We start from the raw sequence: 18,416 nt of genomic DNA on the forward strand, positions 1-18,416 counted from the left end.
AAACTGTTGGGGAAACTGGAAATTAGTATGGCAGAAACTAGGCATGGACCCACATTTAACACCACATACTAAGATAAGATCAAAATGGGTCCAAGATTTAGGCATAAAGAATGAAATCATAAATAAATTGGAGGAACATGGGATGGTTTACCTCTCAGACTTGTGGAGGAGGAAGGAGTTTGTGTCCAAGGGAGAACTAGAGACCATTATTGATCACAAAATAGAACATTTTGATTACACCAAATTAAAAAGTTTCTGCACAAACAAAACCAATGCAAACAAGATTAGAAGGGAAGTAACAAATTGGGAAAACATTTTTACAGTTAAAGAATCCAACCATTCTGGAGAGCAATCGGGAATTTTTTTTTAATTTTAATTATAGCTTTTTATTGACAGAACAAAATAAAACTATTGAATTAATAAATAAAACTAAGAGTTGGTTCTATGAAAAACAACAACAAAATAGATAAACTTGGAGCAGCTAGGTGGCACAGTGGATAGAGCACCAGCCCTGAATTCAGGAGGACCCAAGTTCAAATCTGGTCTCAGACACTTAACACTTTCTAGCTGTGTGACCCTGGACTGTTAGTCTTAAAAATGGAAAGGGAGAATTTTCCACTAATGAAGAGGAAATTAGAGCAATAATTAGGAGTTATTTTGCCCAACTTTATGCCAATAAAGTTGATAACTTAAATGAAATGGATGAATGCCTTCAAATATATAGGTTGCTCAAATCAACTGAGGAAGAAGTAAATTGATCAAATAGTCCCATTTTAGAAAAAAAAAGAAAGAAAGAAAAGAAAAAAAACAAGCTATTAATCAACTCCCTAAGAAAAATCCCCAGGACCAGATGTATTTACATGTGAATTCTACCAAACATGTAAAGAATAATTAACTCCAATGCTATATAAACTATTTTTTAAAATAGTGAATGGACTCCTACCAAATTCTTTTTATGATACAACATGGTCCTGATACCTGAACCAGGTAGGATGAAAACAGAGAAAGAAAATTATAGATCAATCTCTATAATGAACATCAATGTAAACATCTTAAATTTTTATTATTAGCAAAAATATTACAGAAAATCATCCCTAGGATAATACACCATGACCAAATAGGATTTATATCAGGAATGCAGGGTTGGTTCAATATTGGGAAAATTATCAACATAATTGACTATGTCAATAACCAAATTAACAAAAACCATATGATCATCTCAATACATGCAGAAAAAACATTTGATAAAGCCAACACACATTCCTATTAACAACACTAGAAAGTATAGGAATCAATGGATTTTTCCTTAAAAGAGTCAGTAGCATCTATTTAAAAGCATCAGTAAGCATCATATGTAAAGGTGATAAACTGGAACCTTTCCCAATAAAATCAGGAGTGAAACAAGATGACCTACTATCACCATTACTATTCAATATTGTATTAGAAATGCTAGCTGTGGCAATAAGAGATGAAAATTGTAGATAATATGATGGTATACCTAGGGAACCCCAGAGATTTTACTACAAAGCTATTAGAAATAATCTATAACTTTAGCAAAGTTTTAGGATACCAAAAAATCTACATAAATCATCAGCATTTTTATACATCACTAAAAAAAAGCCAACAGCAAGAGATACAAAGAAAAATTCCATTTAAAATAACTGTCAATAGTATAAAATATTTGGGAATCTATCTGCCAAGGGAAATTCATCAACTATATGAGCAAAACTATAAAATGCTTTCCACACAAATATAAAATATTTGGGAATCTATCTGCCAAGGGAAATTCATCAACTATATGAGCAAAACTATAAAATGCTTTCCACACAAATAAAGTCAGATCTAAACAATTGGAAAAATATTAAGTGATCCTCAATAGGCTGAGCAAATATAATAATATAAATATAATATAATACCTAAAGTAATCTATTTATTTATTGCTATTCCAAACAGACTCCCAAGAAACTATTTTCATGACCTAGAAAAAATAACAACAAAATTCATCTGGAAGAACAAAAAGTCAGAATTTCAAAGGAACTAATGAAAAAAATCAAATGAAAGTGGTCTAGCTGTACCTGATCTAAAATTACATTATAAAGCAGCACTCACTAAAACCATTTGGTATTGGCTAAGAAATAGACTAGTTGATCAATGGAATAGGTTAGATTCACAGGACAGAATAGTCAATAATTATAGTAATCTAATATTTGACAAACCCAAAGACCCCAACTTTTGGGATAAGAATTCACTATTTGACAAAAATTTCTGGGAAAATTGGAAATTAGTATGGCAGAAACTAGGCACTGACCCACATTAACACCATACACTAAGATAAGATCAAAATGGGCTCATGATCTAGGCATAAAAATAAGATTATAAATAAATTATAAAAAACATATGATAGTTTATCTCTCAGACCTGTGGAGGAGGAAGGAATTTATGACCAAAGAAGAACTAGAGATCATTATTGATCACAAAATAGAAAGTTTTTATAATATCAAGTTAAAAAGCTTTTGTATAAACAAAACTAATGCAGACAAGATTAGAAGGGAAGCAATAAACTGGGAATACATTTTTACAGTTAAAGGTTCTGATAAAGTCCTCATTTCCAAAATATATAGAGAACTGACTCTAATTCATAAGAAATCAAGCCATTCTCCAATTGATAAATGGTCAAAGGATATGAACAGACAATTTTCAGATGATGAAATTGAAACTATTTCCACTCATATGAAAGAGTGTCCAAATCACTATTGATCAGAGAAATGCAAATTAAGACAACTCTGAGATATCATTACACACCTATCAGATTGGCTAAGATGACAGGAACAAATAATGATGAATGTTGGAGGAGATGTGGGAAAATTGGGACACTGATGCATTGTTGGTGGAGTTGTGAAAGAATCCAACCATTCTGGAGAGCAATCTAGAATGAATTAAGACAACTCTAAGATACACACCTCTCAGAGTGGCTAAGATGATAGGAAAAGATAATGACAAATGTTGGAGGGAATGTGGGGAAACTGGGATACTGATACATTGTTGGTAGAGTTGTAAACAGATCCAGCCATTCTGGAGAGCAATTTGGAATTACATTGCTCAAAACATTGTTGAACTGCATCCCCTTTGATCCAGCAGTGTTACTCCTGGGATTATATCTCAAAGAAATTTTTTTTTCCCCTGAGGCTGAGGTTAAGGTCACACAGCTAGTCAGTGTTAAGTATCTCAGACCAGATTTGAACTTGGGTCCTCCTGAATTCAGGGCTGGTGCTTTATCCACTGCACCTCCTAGATGCCCCCCCAAGAGATATTAAAGGGAAAGGAACTTGTATGTGCAAAAATGTTTGTGGCAGCCCTTTTCATAGTGGCTAGAAAATGGAAATTGAATGGATGCCCATCAATTGGAGAATGGCTGAGTAAATTGTGGTATATGAATGGAATATTATTGTTCTGTAAGAAATGACCAGAAGGATGAATAAGAGGGGACTGGAGAGACTTATATGAACTGATGATAAGTGAAATGAGCAGAACCAGGAGATCAAATACTTCAAAAATAATACTATATGAAGATCAATTCTGATGGAAGTGGCTCTTTTCAACAATGAGAGAATCCAAATCAGTTCCAATTGATCAGTAATGAACAGAACCAGCTACACTCAGCAAAAGAACACTGGGAAATGAGTGTGGAGTACAACATAGCATTTACACTCTTTCTGTTATTGTTTGCTAGTATTTTTGTTTTTCTTCCCAGGTTATTTTTATCTTCTTTCTAAATCCAATTTTTCTTGTGCATCAAGATAACTGTATAAATATGTACACATATATTATATTTAACACATACTTTAACATATTTAACATGTATGGGACTACCTGACATCTAGGGGAAGGGGTGGAGGGAAGAAGGGGAAAAGCTGGAACAGAAGTTTTTACAAGGGTCAATGTTGAAAAATTGCCCATGAATATGTTTTGTCAATAAAAAACTGCAATAAAAAATGGGCAGACTTAGGATTGAGGGGGAAAAAATCCTGAAAATTAGAGCCATCCAAAATGAATGGGCTGACTTAGGAAAATCTCCATAACTGGAGATCTTCCAGCAAAAGTTTGAATATATTGCTTATCAGATATCTTGCAAAAGAGATTGTTCTTCTGGATTCAGTTGGATTAGAAGAATACCTAAATCCAACCCTGAAATTTGTTTTGGTCTTAACCAAAGAAGGTCCCCAGCATGTTGGATGGACTCTATAGTAAAGGTGGGGAGAAAATGGACAGACATGGATGCATTTGGAATCATTTTGAAGGACAAATCTCTCCAAATCTCTCAAATCACATATTTATTAGAATACTTGGGGACATGATATAAACAAACAAACAAAAAAAAAAACCATGATGTACATGAATATGTAGGAAAAGAACATGAAATACAAAAGAACTTGGAACACATGAAAAAAAAAGGAAAAATTTTAAAAATCCTTCCATCTTAGGGGAATCTTATTCTAACAATGTTGAAATGGACAAAAGAGGGCAGGGGTGTTAAGAATTACACTGACTTTAAGCCATTTCTAAATCTTAACTTAGGTATAAGCATACTAAATAAGGCATCTTGTTGAGTAACCAAGAAGTTGATATGTCATTAATATCACTGTGCAGCTAAATGCAGATAAATAAAAAGGTGGTTAACAGCTTCTCCTTGGAGAGACACACAAAAGAACTAGTGGAGTTAGTTTCATTTTGTATGCAAAAACAAGAAAAAACACGTAATGAGGCTTTTGGTTATTTCATCTTGTAAATCTCATGAGGAACATAGGAAGAAAAGCCATCATTGAAGCTGATATGTCACTAGGGTTTGAAGAGAATGAAGATGAAGAAAAACTATGGAAATTTAATGAGAACCTCTAAAACAAATCAAGATGCCCTTACATAATTTGATAATTTCAGTGCTAAATTGGGCACAAAGGAAGATGGAAAAAGAAAATGTTAGAAAATGTACAGTTTTGATTAACAAAATAAGTCAACATCTTTTGTAGTTTAATTGAAAGTCTCATATCTGTAAATCATTTTTCCTTCAGAAGAAAAACAGAAGGTGCTAGACTTGGCAAGTACTGAAAATCTCTCTCCTACTTCATCTCTGTCTCTGTCTCTATCTCTCTGTCTCTGTCTCTGTCTGTCTCTCTCTCTGTGTCTCTATCTCTGCCTCTCTCATCCCACTCTCTTTTTTTCTCTCTCTCTGTCACCACCATTCTCTCTCTTTCTTTTTGTCTCTCTGTCTCTCTCTACATCTCTCTATCTCTGTCTCTATCTCTGTGTGTGTGTGTCTCTGTATCTGTCTCTTTGTCATTTCCCTCCTCTCTTTCATTCTGTATCTCTCTATCTCTATCTCTGTCCTCTGTCTGTCTCTGCGTCTGTGTCTCTCTCTGCTTGTCTCTATGTGTCTCTCTCTGTCTTTGTCTTTCCATCTCTGTCTCTGTCTCTCTCTTATATACACACAGCACACACACACACACAAACACAAATGAAATTGATTATAACTTAGTAGATCAGTTAATAATGAGGAGATATGATATATATTAAGAATATATAAAGATATATGTCTCTCTCTATATATATATATGCCATCAGAAAAGTGCTTAGTTACAGAAATCATTAAAGTTTCATCAAATTAAAAGAAAACTTAATAATCATTAGTTCATATTTAAAGTTTGCAGAAAACTTTAAAAATATTATATATTGTTATTCTCACAATAATCTTAGGAGGTAGAAGTTATTATTATCTCCATAAGACAGTTGAGGAAACAAAAGCAGAGAGAGATAGGATAATTTACTCATAGTCACACAGTTAATAAGTGTGTGAGACCATATTTGACCTTAGGATTTTCTGACTTCTGGTCTAGCCCGCCATCTATTATATTACCTAACTGTTTAAGATAAGAAGTTACTGTGAAGGATAGGACCAACTTTCTCTTGACCTATTTAAATGAGTAATACTGAAAAATGGCATATGGAAAAATACTAACATATTGACGCTGTCACTATTTTTGGCAAAGATTTAACTAATTTAAGAGAGTTTCTACAATCAAAAGACCAAAAGGGCCCAGATACTGTCTTAAGCAGAAAACACTTCATCTTCTTGCTAAGCCACAAAAGACAGTACCATCTTAGAATACAAACTCTTGGGAAAATGCTAGGAAAGCAGGATAGTTGATGGCTATAAGAATTTTTGCCTTTTAAAGTAGTGAAAAGCATTGAAAGTCAAAATAAGTCTGAGGAAAACAGCATTTCCTATTGAGCTTTAATATCAAACTGATAAGAAGGCAAAAAATAGAAGAAAGATGGAACAAATTTGTCAACATTTCTCTACTAGTCAACTTTAATTATCAGTGACAGAGACACTATTGCATTAGGACCATCACACTTCATTGTTATGTGCTTTCTAATAAAGTAGAAATGACACTAAGGAAATGGAAGGAGCTGCTGAAACAGACCAAACAAATGTTGAAGAAATCCGTGCTGGAGGTTGTAGAGGATTAGTATTCTGAAAAGATGTACTTGAATCTAGGTCAGCATGATGCTTATAGTTAAGTACCTACTCAATGTAAGATGATGGTTCTTTATGGTGATATAATGGTTGCCTGTGTTCAGTGTGTTGTAGTGATGTAATTGTACTGAGATATTTAAGGGAGTCTCAGACACAGAAGACTCTCTAAGCCACACCTCTCAGCCACAGACAAAGAGAAGACTTGATTTCCAGATTCCAGATTCTGGACTCCATCTATGACCAGCCTCATGGCTTCACTCCTCCACTAAAACCAAGGACTCAGGCTGATCCTGAGGTCCACCAGAGAGCTAGTCTGGACTTTACAGGAGGTGACAGTTAAAAGAACTGAATATTTGCTTCAAAGATATCTGAAGAAGGGGAAGATACCAAAATAATAAGGAAAGAGTGAATATAATAAAGATGATAATACTCCCTAAACTAATCTATTTATTTAGTGCTATACCAATCAGACTCCCAAGAAACTATTTTAATGACCTAGAAAAAAATAACAGCAAAATTCATATGGAAGAATAAAAGGGTCGAGAATTTCAAGGGAATTAATGAAAAAAAAAATCAAAAGAAGGTGGCCTAGCTGTACCAGATCTAGAACTATATTATAAAGCAGCAGTCACCAAAACCATTTGGTATTGGCTAAGAAATAGACTAGTTGATCAGTTGAATACGTTAGGTTCACAGAACAAAACAATCAATAACTATAACAAACTAGTGTTTGACAAACCCAAAGATCCCAACTTTTGGGATAAGAATTCATTATTTGAAAAAACTGCTGGGAAAACTGGAAATTAGTATGACAGAAATTAGGTATGGACCCACACTTAACACCATATACCAAGATAAGATCAAAATGATTTAGGTATAAAGAATGAGATCATAAATAGATTAAAGGAACATAGGATAGTTTACCTCTCAGACTTGTGGAGGAAGAAGGAGTTTGTGTCCAAGGAAGAACTAGAGACCATTATTGATCACAAAATAGAACATTTTGATTACATCAAATTAAAAAGCTTTTGTACAAACAAAACTAATGCAAACAAGATTAGAAGGGAAGTAACAAACTGGGGAAACATTTTTAGAGCTAAAGGTTCTGAATAAAGGCCTCATTTCCAAAATATATAGAGAACTGACCCTAATTTATAAGAAATCAAACCATTCTCCAATTGATAAATGATCAAAGGATATGAACAGACAATTTTCAGATGATGAAATTGAAACTATTTCCACTCATATGAAAGAGTGTCCAAATCACTATTGATCAGAGAAATGCAAATTAAGACAACTCTGAGATATCATTACACACCTGTCAGATTGGCTAAGATGACAGGAACAAATAATGATGAATGTTGGAGGAGATGTGGGAAAACTGGGACACTGATGCATTGTTGGTGGAGTTGTGAAAGAATCCAACCATTCTGGAGAGCAATCTGGAATTTTGCCCAAAAAGTTATCAAACTGTGCATACCCTTTGACCCAGCATTGCTACTACTGGGCTTATATCCCAAAGAAATACTAAAGAGCGGAAAGGGACCTGTATGTGCCAAAATGTTTGTGGCAACTCTTTTCGTAGTGGCTAGAACCTGGAAAATGAATGGATGCCCATCAATTGGAGAATAGTTGGGTAAATTATGGTATATGAATGTTATGGAATATTATTGTTCTGTAAGAAATGACCAGCAGGAGGAATACAGAGAGGCTTGGAGAGATTTACATGAACTGATGCTGAGTGAAATGAGCAGAACCAGGAGATCATTATACACTTCAACAAAGATACTGTATGAGGATGTATTCTGATGGAAGTGGATATCTTCAACAAAGAGAAGATCTAATTCAGTTTCAATTAACCAATGATGGACAGAATCAGCTACACCCAGAGAAGGAATACTGTTTGCATTTTTGTCTTTCTTCCCAGGTTATTTTTATCTTCTGAATCCAATTCTTCCTGTGCAACAAGAAATTCAGTTCTGCACACATATATTGTATCTAGGATATACTATAACACATTTAACATGTATGGGACTGCCTGTCTTCTAGGGGAGAGAGTGGAGGGAAGGAAAGGAAAATTCGGAACAGAAGTGAGTACAAGGAATAATGTTGTAAAAAATTATCCAAGCATATGTACTGTCAAAAAATTATAATTATAAATATAATTTAAAAAATAATAATTAATCCTAAAAAATAATAAGGAAAAAATCATAGACAATATTGATATTCCAAAAATATGAAGGGAACATCCATAGCTATTCACCCATATGACTCCTTTTATGTATTTAGAAAGTCTTCTAGATGGCACAGTAGATGTCACATTAGCCCTGAAATTAGGAGGACCTGAATTAAAATCTGGCCTTAGACACTTAATAATTCCTAGCTGTCCATTCCTGTGCAAGTCATTTAACCTCAATTGCTTCAGAAAAGAAAACAAAACAAAACAAAAAGAAAATATTTATGATATGAATTTATATACTGAGGCTTATTTAAATTATGAAAAGATACATAATGGATTGGCAGTTTCACATGTAAAAATCTTTTTTTTTTACTATACTATTATAAAAATGCTTGTTTTATTCCTTTAATTAATTTGTTTTTAATTTTTAAAAGAAATTCTGAAAATGGCAAGTTTCCACAAATGATGCCATGCTCAAGACTACATCATTAAAGTAACACTATTGACTGAAAGGTGTGCCATAATTGATTAAAAGAGTAATTATATGTCATTTTCTATCTGTCAGACACTATATTGGGTTCTTATAAAAGTGAGACAGTTCTTTATTTCTGTATTTCAATTGTAAACTATTATTTTTTTAACTTAAAACAAAATATAGGCTTAAGAGCCTTCTACTAGTGATATCCCCATGCATATTATAAGATCATATAAGTTTCTTTGATAAAAATGATCACAGAAATATCTTTGTTCAAGAACCCTTTGATTATTAGCATAAGAGATATAAAGTAAGAAAAGATGTGCTCAACAAAGGTATTGTGAAAGCTATCTTAGAAAACGTCCAAAAGAGGAATTCTATATTGATAGAGAGGTCTTCCAGATGTTCTTGTTAACAGCTGATGTTGTGCAGAGTACAAGCCCCAGAACATTACATAGGTGAGATTGAACTATGATTATTCAAAAGAGAACAGGAATTTGCATATCAGCACACATAGTTGTAATGAACACAACTAGATGACCAATGAGTTGGGTCCAGAATTGACCAGTAAGCACAAAATGGTTTGCATTGGGGAATCTGTACAATGCTTTTAACGAACACAAGCTGTTTCCTGGTGCTAGGATCCATCTTTTCAACATAAGTAATTTGCCAATGATGTTATACAGATGTAAAATCTTGGAGCATCACCATCTCCAAGGAAACAGAATTACATTTGACCTGAAGGACAATAGAGAAGTGAATGGTGAGTGCCAGTAGGTTGCTACATATTTTTAATGACGACTTGAACTCAAGAAATCATACACAGGAGAAGGTAGGTGGCGCAGTGGATAGAGCACCAGCCCTGAATTCAGGAGGACCAGAGTTCATATCTGGTTTCAGACACTTAACACTTCCTAGCTGTGTGAGCCTGGGCAAGTCACTTAACCCCAGCCTCAGAAAAAGGAAAAAAAAAAAAAAAAAAAAAAAAAAAAAAGAAAGAAATCATACACAGTTAGCTGGCCAGGGAGCAAGATGATTGATTCCACTGCAATTTTCAGGCTACAGGAATAAATAGAAAGAGAATTGAAAAAAAGAAGGACCATAAAAGACGGTTGTATGATAATCCCAGTGGTCATGTTTGTGTTGCATTTGGCTTGTCTGTCTAAGATACTTGTCTAACATACTTTAAAGTTATTGTCTTAAAAATCATTCAAACATATTGTGGAGAAAATGAGTTTTTCTAGTCATCTTTCCCTGGTCCAACTTCCCCATCACACTGATTCATCTCTTATACCTATCTTATAAACAAAAACTTCAAAGCCATTCTTAAGTTATTATTCCCCACATCCAGGCTCTAGCCATAGCCTTATTTTTTTTAATTTAATAATGTTTTCTTAACTTGTTCCCTTTCTCTTCTAAGCTTCCACTGTTGTTCAGTTATTATTCAGTAATGTACATAACTGTGACCCTATTTGGGGTCTTAACAAATATAGCATAATCATTTGTCATTTCCTTCTTCAGATCATTTGACAGATAAGAAACTGAGATAAACAAGATTAAATTACTTGCCCAGGATCACATAGCTAGTGAGTGTGAAGATGAGTCTTCCTGATTCCAAGCCTGGCACTCCATTGACTATGTTACCTAGCTGCACCTACAACCAGAATCTTTTGTATAATCTTTGTACGTGCCCCACCAGGACTCTTTCCTACCATAATTTCCATTTCCAAATAGTTCCTCTATTCATGAAATCTGCTTGTCCTCTACTCCCATGATTCCACAAAATCTCAAAGTTGGCAGACACCACAATGATCTAACAATATGTATATATGGCTTTAAGGTTTGCAAAGTTTGTAAATATGTTTCATCATTTGATCCTCATAACAACGCTGAGAGGTAGATGCTATCATAATTTCCCTTTAATAGATGAGGAAACTGAAATTAAGAGATTAAGTGACACAAATATTAAAAGTCTCAGATGGGATTTAAACTCAAATCTTCCTGACTTATTTTCCCCCCTGAGGCAATTGGGGTTAAGTGACTTGCACAGGGTCACACAGTTAGGAAGTGTTTAGTGTCTGAGACCAGCTTCAGGGGTGATGCTCTATCCATTGCACCGCCATTGCCTGAGTCTTCAAGACTTAAGTCCAGCCCTCTTATCCATTAAAACACTTTGTGGTTGTAATCCATAACTAAAGAACAATCACTTCTACAACCTAACTATCAAGTAAAAATTCATCCATTTATTCCAAAAAGGAAAGCTCATTGCATCCTGAGGCAATTCCTTCCTTTTGGATAATTCTAATCATCCTCCTAATTCGATAAAATCCAGTGGCTTGCAATTATTTTATGAATCGAATATAAACTCTGTCTCTGGTTTTTAAAGCTCTCCATAACCTGTCCCCAGTCTAAATGTCTATTTTCGTTATATATTACTCCCCTTCCTACATATATTACTATCCAACCAAACTAACCATCCCTATGTCTCCTATACATATTCTTTTTCATTTTTCATGCCTTGGTGTTGGTTATTCCCCAGTTTTTAATGCATTTCCATACACATCTTCATACATCCATTTCAAGATGCAACTCAAATACTATCAAGACTTTTCTGATTTCCTCCAATTACTAATGTTTTCCCTCTCAAATTACATTGGACTTAATTTGAATTTATTTCCCATTCAATTTATACACATTGATACATACTCATCTACCCATCATTTTTCCAATAGACTCATTGCTATCCTGATCAAACACATTCAATGATCAGTCTGTTCATTATGTAAATATTTGATCTACTTTTGTTACTTTGACGATTCTTAGAATGTAATTATTAGAGTCCCCAATTGAATTCCTACACTGATGTTTCATCATGGTTAGGACATGACATCAAAGGACATTGCAGCACAACAATAAAATTTCTGGAAGCTTCTACCAAACTAGAAATAGTGGCGGTAAGCCAGATTTCCCATACAATAAGAAAACACTCTAGCTTAATTTGATATGGTTGTCATGAAAAGAATGGATATCAGAACAACATGATTCTAGGGAAAGAAATTAGATTCGGAATTAGACTACCTGAGCTCAAATTCTGTGTGTGTGACCCCAGCCAGTTTAATTTCTCTGGACCTGAAGCAGACCTAATTATCTCCCAGGTGCTCTAAATCAATGATCTATGTAAGGGGAAGAGGGTGGTTCATTAATAAAATCTACTCCTCTACACAGAGAGTTTTGACCTGAATGAGTAGCAACATATGCCAGATGACCAGAGTATAATTTCCAGTTCTGTTCTTTACAGTCTGTATGACTTTGAGTAACTAAGTCTCTTAATCTCAATTTTTTCTCACCTGTACTTATTTAGGATTTAAAGCTTTGCAAAAAATGCTTTATGTACATCATCTCATTTTATCCTCGCAATTCCAGGATGGAAAATGGCCATCAACAAAGCATGAAAAATGAAATAGAATATGTATGAGAGATAGAAAAGGGGACCAGTTTTGCTAAACAGTAGTATGCAGGAAGGGGAATAATATATAATGAATGTTTATTATCAACATATAATGAATTTTTATTATGCCATTCTCATTTTATGTGTGAAAAAGAGAGGTAAGAATGAAGTGACTTACCTAGGATCACATAGCTAATAAGTAGCTGAAACAAGATTTGAATTTAGGAGTTTTTCATCCTTAACTCTATCTACCAACTGCCTTCATTACGGGGTAGGACTAGATAATTTTTATCATAGAGCTTTTGAACTGTTGAACTATTTATATTCTGGATGCTGAATATATTACTGTCTTCACTGAAGGAATATGTTTGTTCATGGCATTGTTGATTGTCTTGGCCTGGAATTTTTTGAAATACAGAAGCCAGCCTATATAATTTTATTTGTATGACACTTTGAGAAGGACCAGTCACAGAAAAGCATTAAAATAATGAAGGCAAGCAATACCTGTATTTGCTTTTGTTGATTTGCTGCATCTTGAGGAAGTTCAGGTCATCCTGGAACTTGGAAATCACCATGATGTGATTTTTGCAATGCAGTGACAGGCCCTGGGGCTATAGCTAGAGTCTTGGGTCTTGCCAACCCATGACCATTCCCCACAGGAAGCTGTTTGTCCTCCTTTCTGCCTATGGCTTCTTCTTCCCCTTCAGAGTCCACAATAAAGACATATTCTGCTTTGAAAAGGTCACTCTGCTGCATTGTTTCTGGTTGATTCAACTTAAGCCCTTTCTCTTGGAAAATCTTTTGGCTGGTTTCTGTAGAACAGGCGTATGTCTGAATATCACTCTCTTGTCGGGTTCCACTTTTAAAAGTCAGGTGGTCTGAGAATTTATTGGAATTAAACTGCAAAAGACATAAATATATTTAGTTTAAATAAATAAATATTGTCTTTCTCGCCCTTACAATGAGCTCTCTTGCCTATCATTCAAAAATTCAACAACTATTTATTAAGTGATTTTTATGTGTGAGGCATTATTATATTAGGCACTGGAGGTGTTGACAATAAATGAAAAATTCCACACACACAATAAACTTACATTATATAGTAGACAATATGTACATACATATGCAAATACACAAACATGTTTATTTTGTATATAGGTACATGTGTATATATGCATGCATTACATATATATATATATATATATGATGTTTTGTGTGTATATACATGAAGACAAAAATATACAAGATATTTTGTATTCTAAAGGAGAAGGCTGTAGAAACTAGCAGGTAAAAAATAATGGGAAACATAAATAAGAATCATACAGAATAAAAAGGAGTGAATAAGGCCTCAACTATAGCACTCTAAGGATTACCTGTATTAATAATCAAAAAGTATTAATTAAACCAAACATCAACTGTGTACACATAATTATATATAAAACATATGCAAATTAGTATCATGTTAATTGGGGAAGGTACAACATCTTGAGGAGACAGAATAACCTTAAGCAAGAGATGGTATTTTTGCTGAGCTTGGAAAGAAACTAAGGATGCTTTGAAATAGAAGTGATGAAGTAGTCCATTCCAGGTATAGGGAATAACTTATGTATTTGGTAGAAAGTCCAATGTGAATACCATCAAAAGGGCCAGTTTGACCAAATGATAAAGTACATTAAAGGACATAATATATGATAAACATGAAAAGGTCTTCACATGAAAAGAAGTTTCTATTTGATCCAAGAGGTAACAAAGAGTAACATCAGTCTATAAAGCAGGGAGGTAACATGGAATGAACCATGAGGGTCCCCAAAACTTTTGCAAGTGGATCCTTAAGATCAAAACTATTTTGAAAATATTTTTATTCAGTTGTTTTTATGACAGCTTTATTTATTCAGTTGTCCTTCATGATCCTATTTGGAGTTTTCTTGGCAAGGGTACTGGAATGATTTGCCATTCCCTTCTCTATCTCATTTTATAGATGAAGAAATAGAAGTAAACAGGGTTAAGTGACTTGTCCATGATCACACAGCTAGTAAATGCCTGAGGCTAGAATGAACTCAAGAAGATGAATTTTTCTGACTCCAGACTCCAGACCCCACACTCTATCTACTACTCCACCTAGCTGTCCCATTTATATAGTTATACTTATATATTTGTATTTCAAAATAATACTAACCTCTTATTTTCTTACTAAAATATTCCTTTTTCCCAACTATAAATCTGTATGAGAATAAATTTTCTTCACATATTTGCATCAAAACAAAACATTAAAATAATGAGAATGATGGTGGTGATTTTTATAAAATATGTTATAGTAATATGTAATAAAGTTTTGTTTTTAATTGTTAATAAATATTTTAAATATTTAAAGGTTTTCACTGCTAATACATAAAATATCAATAGAGATGCCTGACATAAATAAAATCCCTTCAGGGTCCTTGAAAATTTCTAAGACTATAAAGAGGTCCTGAGACCAAAAAGTTTAAGAATTGTTCCACAAATATTTTGAAGTTGTCCATATTGCCAAATAGCTCAGAAGCAAATTCCAGGGGAGAAAACTTATCTAGACCAATCTGAAAAAGCCTAAAGTAAAAGGTACTTATTTTATCCCTAACCATATCATTTATCCTACCCAGCCAATTTGACTAAGAAGCACATGATCCTATAAATATTTTAAATCCAGAATAGTGAAGTGATACAATAATAATAATAATAACTAGTTTTGTTTTGTTTTGTTTTTAGCAACTACTATGTACTAAGCACTGCACTAAGCACTTTACAGACATTACATCATTTGATCCTCACAACTCTAAAGGGTGATATCATTACCCCCTTTTTTACAGGGAAGGAAACTGTAACTGATAACAGTTAAATGACTTTCCCAAGTTCACACAAATCACATTTATATAGTCCCTTATTAAGTGACTGAGGCTGAATTTGAACCCAGATCTTCCAGATTCCAAGTTAGAAGTTTTATACATTGGGTCACTTAGTTGCCTCTAAATGGTAAAGACATGGCTTCAAGCTAAGGGCATCCATGCAATCTGTATTTACGTGTTTTGAGAAAAATGTTTTATAGACTATAAAAAAAACCAGATGTGTCAGTTGTAAAGTTCAACTGAAAGTCACTTAGTCCATTCCCCAGTAGAATGTAAGATCCTTAATGGTAGGGACTGTATCATCTTTTATTTTTTTTTTCTAATCCAATAAAACCGGGGTTAAGGGAGGAATTACTACTTCTCCAAAAATTTCAAAATCTCTAATAATCTAGATCACAATTTATTAATATCTAGATGGAAACCACAAATATGAACTATCCTGAGATTATGGTTAAAAAAAATGCAAAAACTTGGAACACAAGGTTTTGCAAGGGTAAATGTTGAAAACTCTTTGCATATATTTTGAAAATAAAAAAGATATTATTTTTAAATTTTTAAATTGCATATTTTAGAACAAAGCTTAGTTTTTTTTATATCCAATCATACTTTGATGTTTGATTTCAAATCATTGATCTGTTCTATCTATGATTTTTTGATTAAGCAGCTTTATTTGCTGCTCTTTCATTCCTAAAGTCATCTTACATCTGAAAATAAATCTGTTATGGGTTATGTTAGTGATGTCAAACTCAAATAGAAAATGGGATGATCAAAAAACACATGAGGATTCCTTTAGGTCACATGTTGACTTAGAAAACTACATATTAACATTATCTGTGTTCTATTGTATTTTTATTTGTTTGTTTTAATATTTCCCAATTACATTTTAATTTACTACTAGAAAAAATTGCTAGCCTCCTACATGTTTGAAATGTCTGATCTATAGGACAACAAATAAATGAATAATCTAGCTGATTTGATCAATTCAGTGTGGGGGGGTTACAAGTAGGGGAAGATAGAAGTCAGGTAACTAAAACAATCAGTTTGGATTTTAAAATTTTCTACTGTTGAGAATATGATTGGATGAAATTTGATAGTTGATTTAAGTCAGACAGCTAGAGCTTTTGTACACAAAGGTGTTAAGGGAAGGGAGGGATTAGGAGACAGGCATGTAGATAAAGACATTTAAAGTAATTTATAAGTAAATATGGGTGCAATCTGTAAATCCAAAGAAATTGATCTGAAGTCCCTGTTTAACTTTACCTGATTATTTATGATTGATAAATTTAACTCTGCATACCCTAGATTAAAACATTCCTTTTTCTGCATCAGTATAAAATCAAACAGCCCCTAACATTGGTAGGCCACTACCAATTTATGCCCTGAACTGAGCTAGTTGCCTAGAGATAAAATGCAATAAAGAGGCTACTTATTATGGAAAGAAACAAAACAAGAAAGACATTCATAATAGTGATTTGTATTCTATGATATTTTATTTTTCCCATTCCATGTTCATTCCAGAATATTTATAAAATATTCTATTTATAAAATAGAATAATAAAAATGACAAATCACATTTATATAGTCCCTTAAGAATTTATAAAGTCCTTTTATCATAATAGTGAAGTATTTCAAGTATCATTCCTCTTTTAAGAAAGGAAACTGAGAGATTAAGTGATTATATGGTATATACAGCAAAGTGTTGCAGACAGGATATAAATCTAAGCCTCCTGACTCCAAGGTTAGTCTAGTGCTCTATTCACTAAACCACACATACTGCCTTAACCAGCTAAAGAAATTAGTTGAAATTTGCTACAAATACCATAGGAAACTGAATTTTTAAAGCCTTGCAAGAAGGTGTTACCATATAACACAGATATATACTGACCAGAAAAATATTATACATATCAATCTAAAAAATGCAAAGTATATATATAAAATCTTTGTCAAGTAACATTAAAAGTATGGGGATCTCATCTCAGCATCTGAGTTGTAGAAAAACCTTTTTATATATTTGGCTTAGATATTGTTCAAGTGGTTCCTGAAAATCATTTAGTTTGTTAACTCTTTGATATGTTGCTATTCTTTAGTTGATTAGTCATGTCTAACTCTTCATGATTCTATTTGTGGTTTACATTTCTTTCTCAAAGAAATGAGAAATGAGAAAACTGAGGCAACAAGTTTTAGTGACTTGCTCAAGATCTAGTAAGTGTTTGAGGCTGAATTTGAACACAGGTCTTCTTTGCTCCAGAGCAGGTATTTTATCCACTGTGCCATATTCAAGGATCATAGGGTCAATCTGTTACTATGGTCTAGAAAAGAATGAATGAATAACCTTTTACTAAGTACCTACTATGTGCCAAGGATATGAAGAACATAATATATTAAAGATACCAATCAGATTTTTTCCTTCTCTCCAAGAATTTAAAGACTATTTTTATGAGACAGACTTCTTATAAGTGTCTATAGTTCAATGAAAAATAATAACTAATATCTATATAAAACTCTATTCAATGCCAGATATTGTATTAAGTACTTTGCAAATATTAAGCCATTTAATCCTTACAACCTCTCTTAGAGATAGGTGCTATTTTTATCCTTCATTTAATAATTATTTAATAATAATTAATGCAGACAACAGTTAAGTGATTTTTATCAGGATCACAGAACAATTAAGTATGTGAGGCCAGATTTGAACTTAGGTCTGACTCCCCAGTGTACTGCCCTACCTGGCTGTCCAATGTCGGTCAAGAAGATAGACAATATGAGTTCATATTGATCTTGACCACATCAAATAAACTCTTTAGGTATTTATTTCCTCAACTATAAAATAAGAGCATTAAACTAGATGACCTCCAAACTCTTTTCTAGCTTTTAATATAGGGCCATCTACAGTCAAATTCTCA

The 18,416-nt window shown here is 33.4% G+C and overlaps 1 protein-coding gene across 1 annotated transcript in view; it reads right to left on the reverse strand.

The window, feature by feature from the left end:
* MLIP (muscular LMNA interacting protein) overlaps window positions 1-18,416 on the reverse strand; it is a 401,644-nt gene that overhangs the window by 237,912 nt on the left and 145,316 nt on the right. Inside the window, exon 3 of the mRNA XM_074264711.1 lies at window positions 13,187-13,534. Coding sequence (XP_074120812.1) covers window positions 13,187-13,534 — 348 coding nt within the window. The remainder of the gene's footprint in view (window positions 1-13,186; window positions 13,535-18,416) is intronic.

The sequence above is a fragment of the Sminthopsis crassicaudata genome, chromosome 4, assembly GCF_048593235.1.
Source record: "Sminthopsis crassicaudata isolate SCR6 chromosome 4, ASM4859323v1, whole genome shotgun sequence".
NCBI lineage: Eukaryota > Metazoa > Chordata > Mammalia > Dasyuromorphia > Dasyuridae > Sminthopsis > Sminthopsis crassicaudata.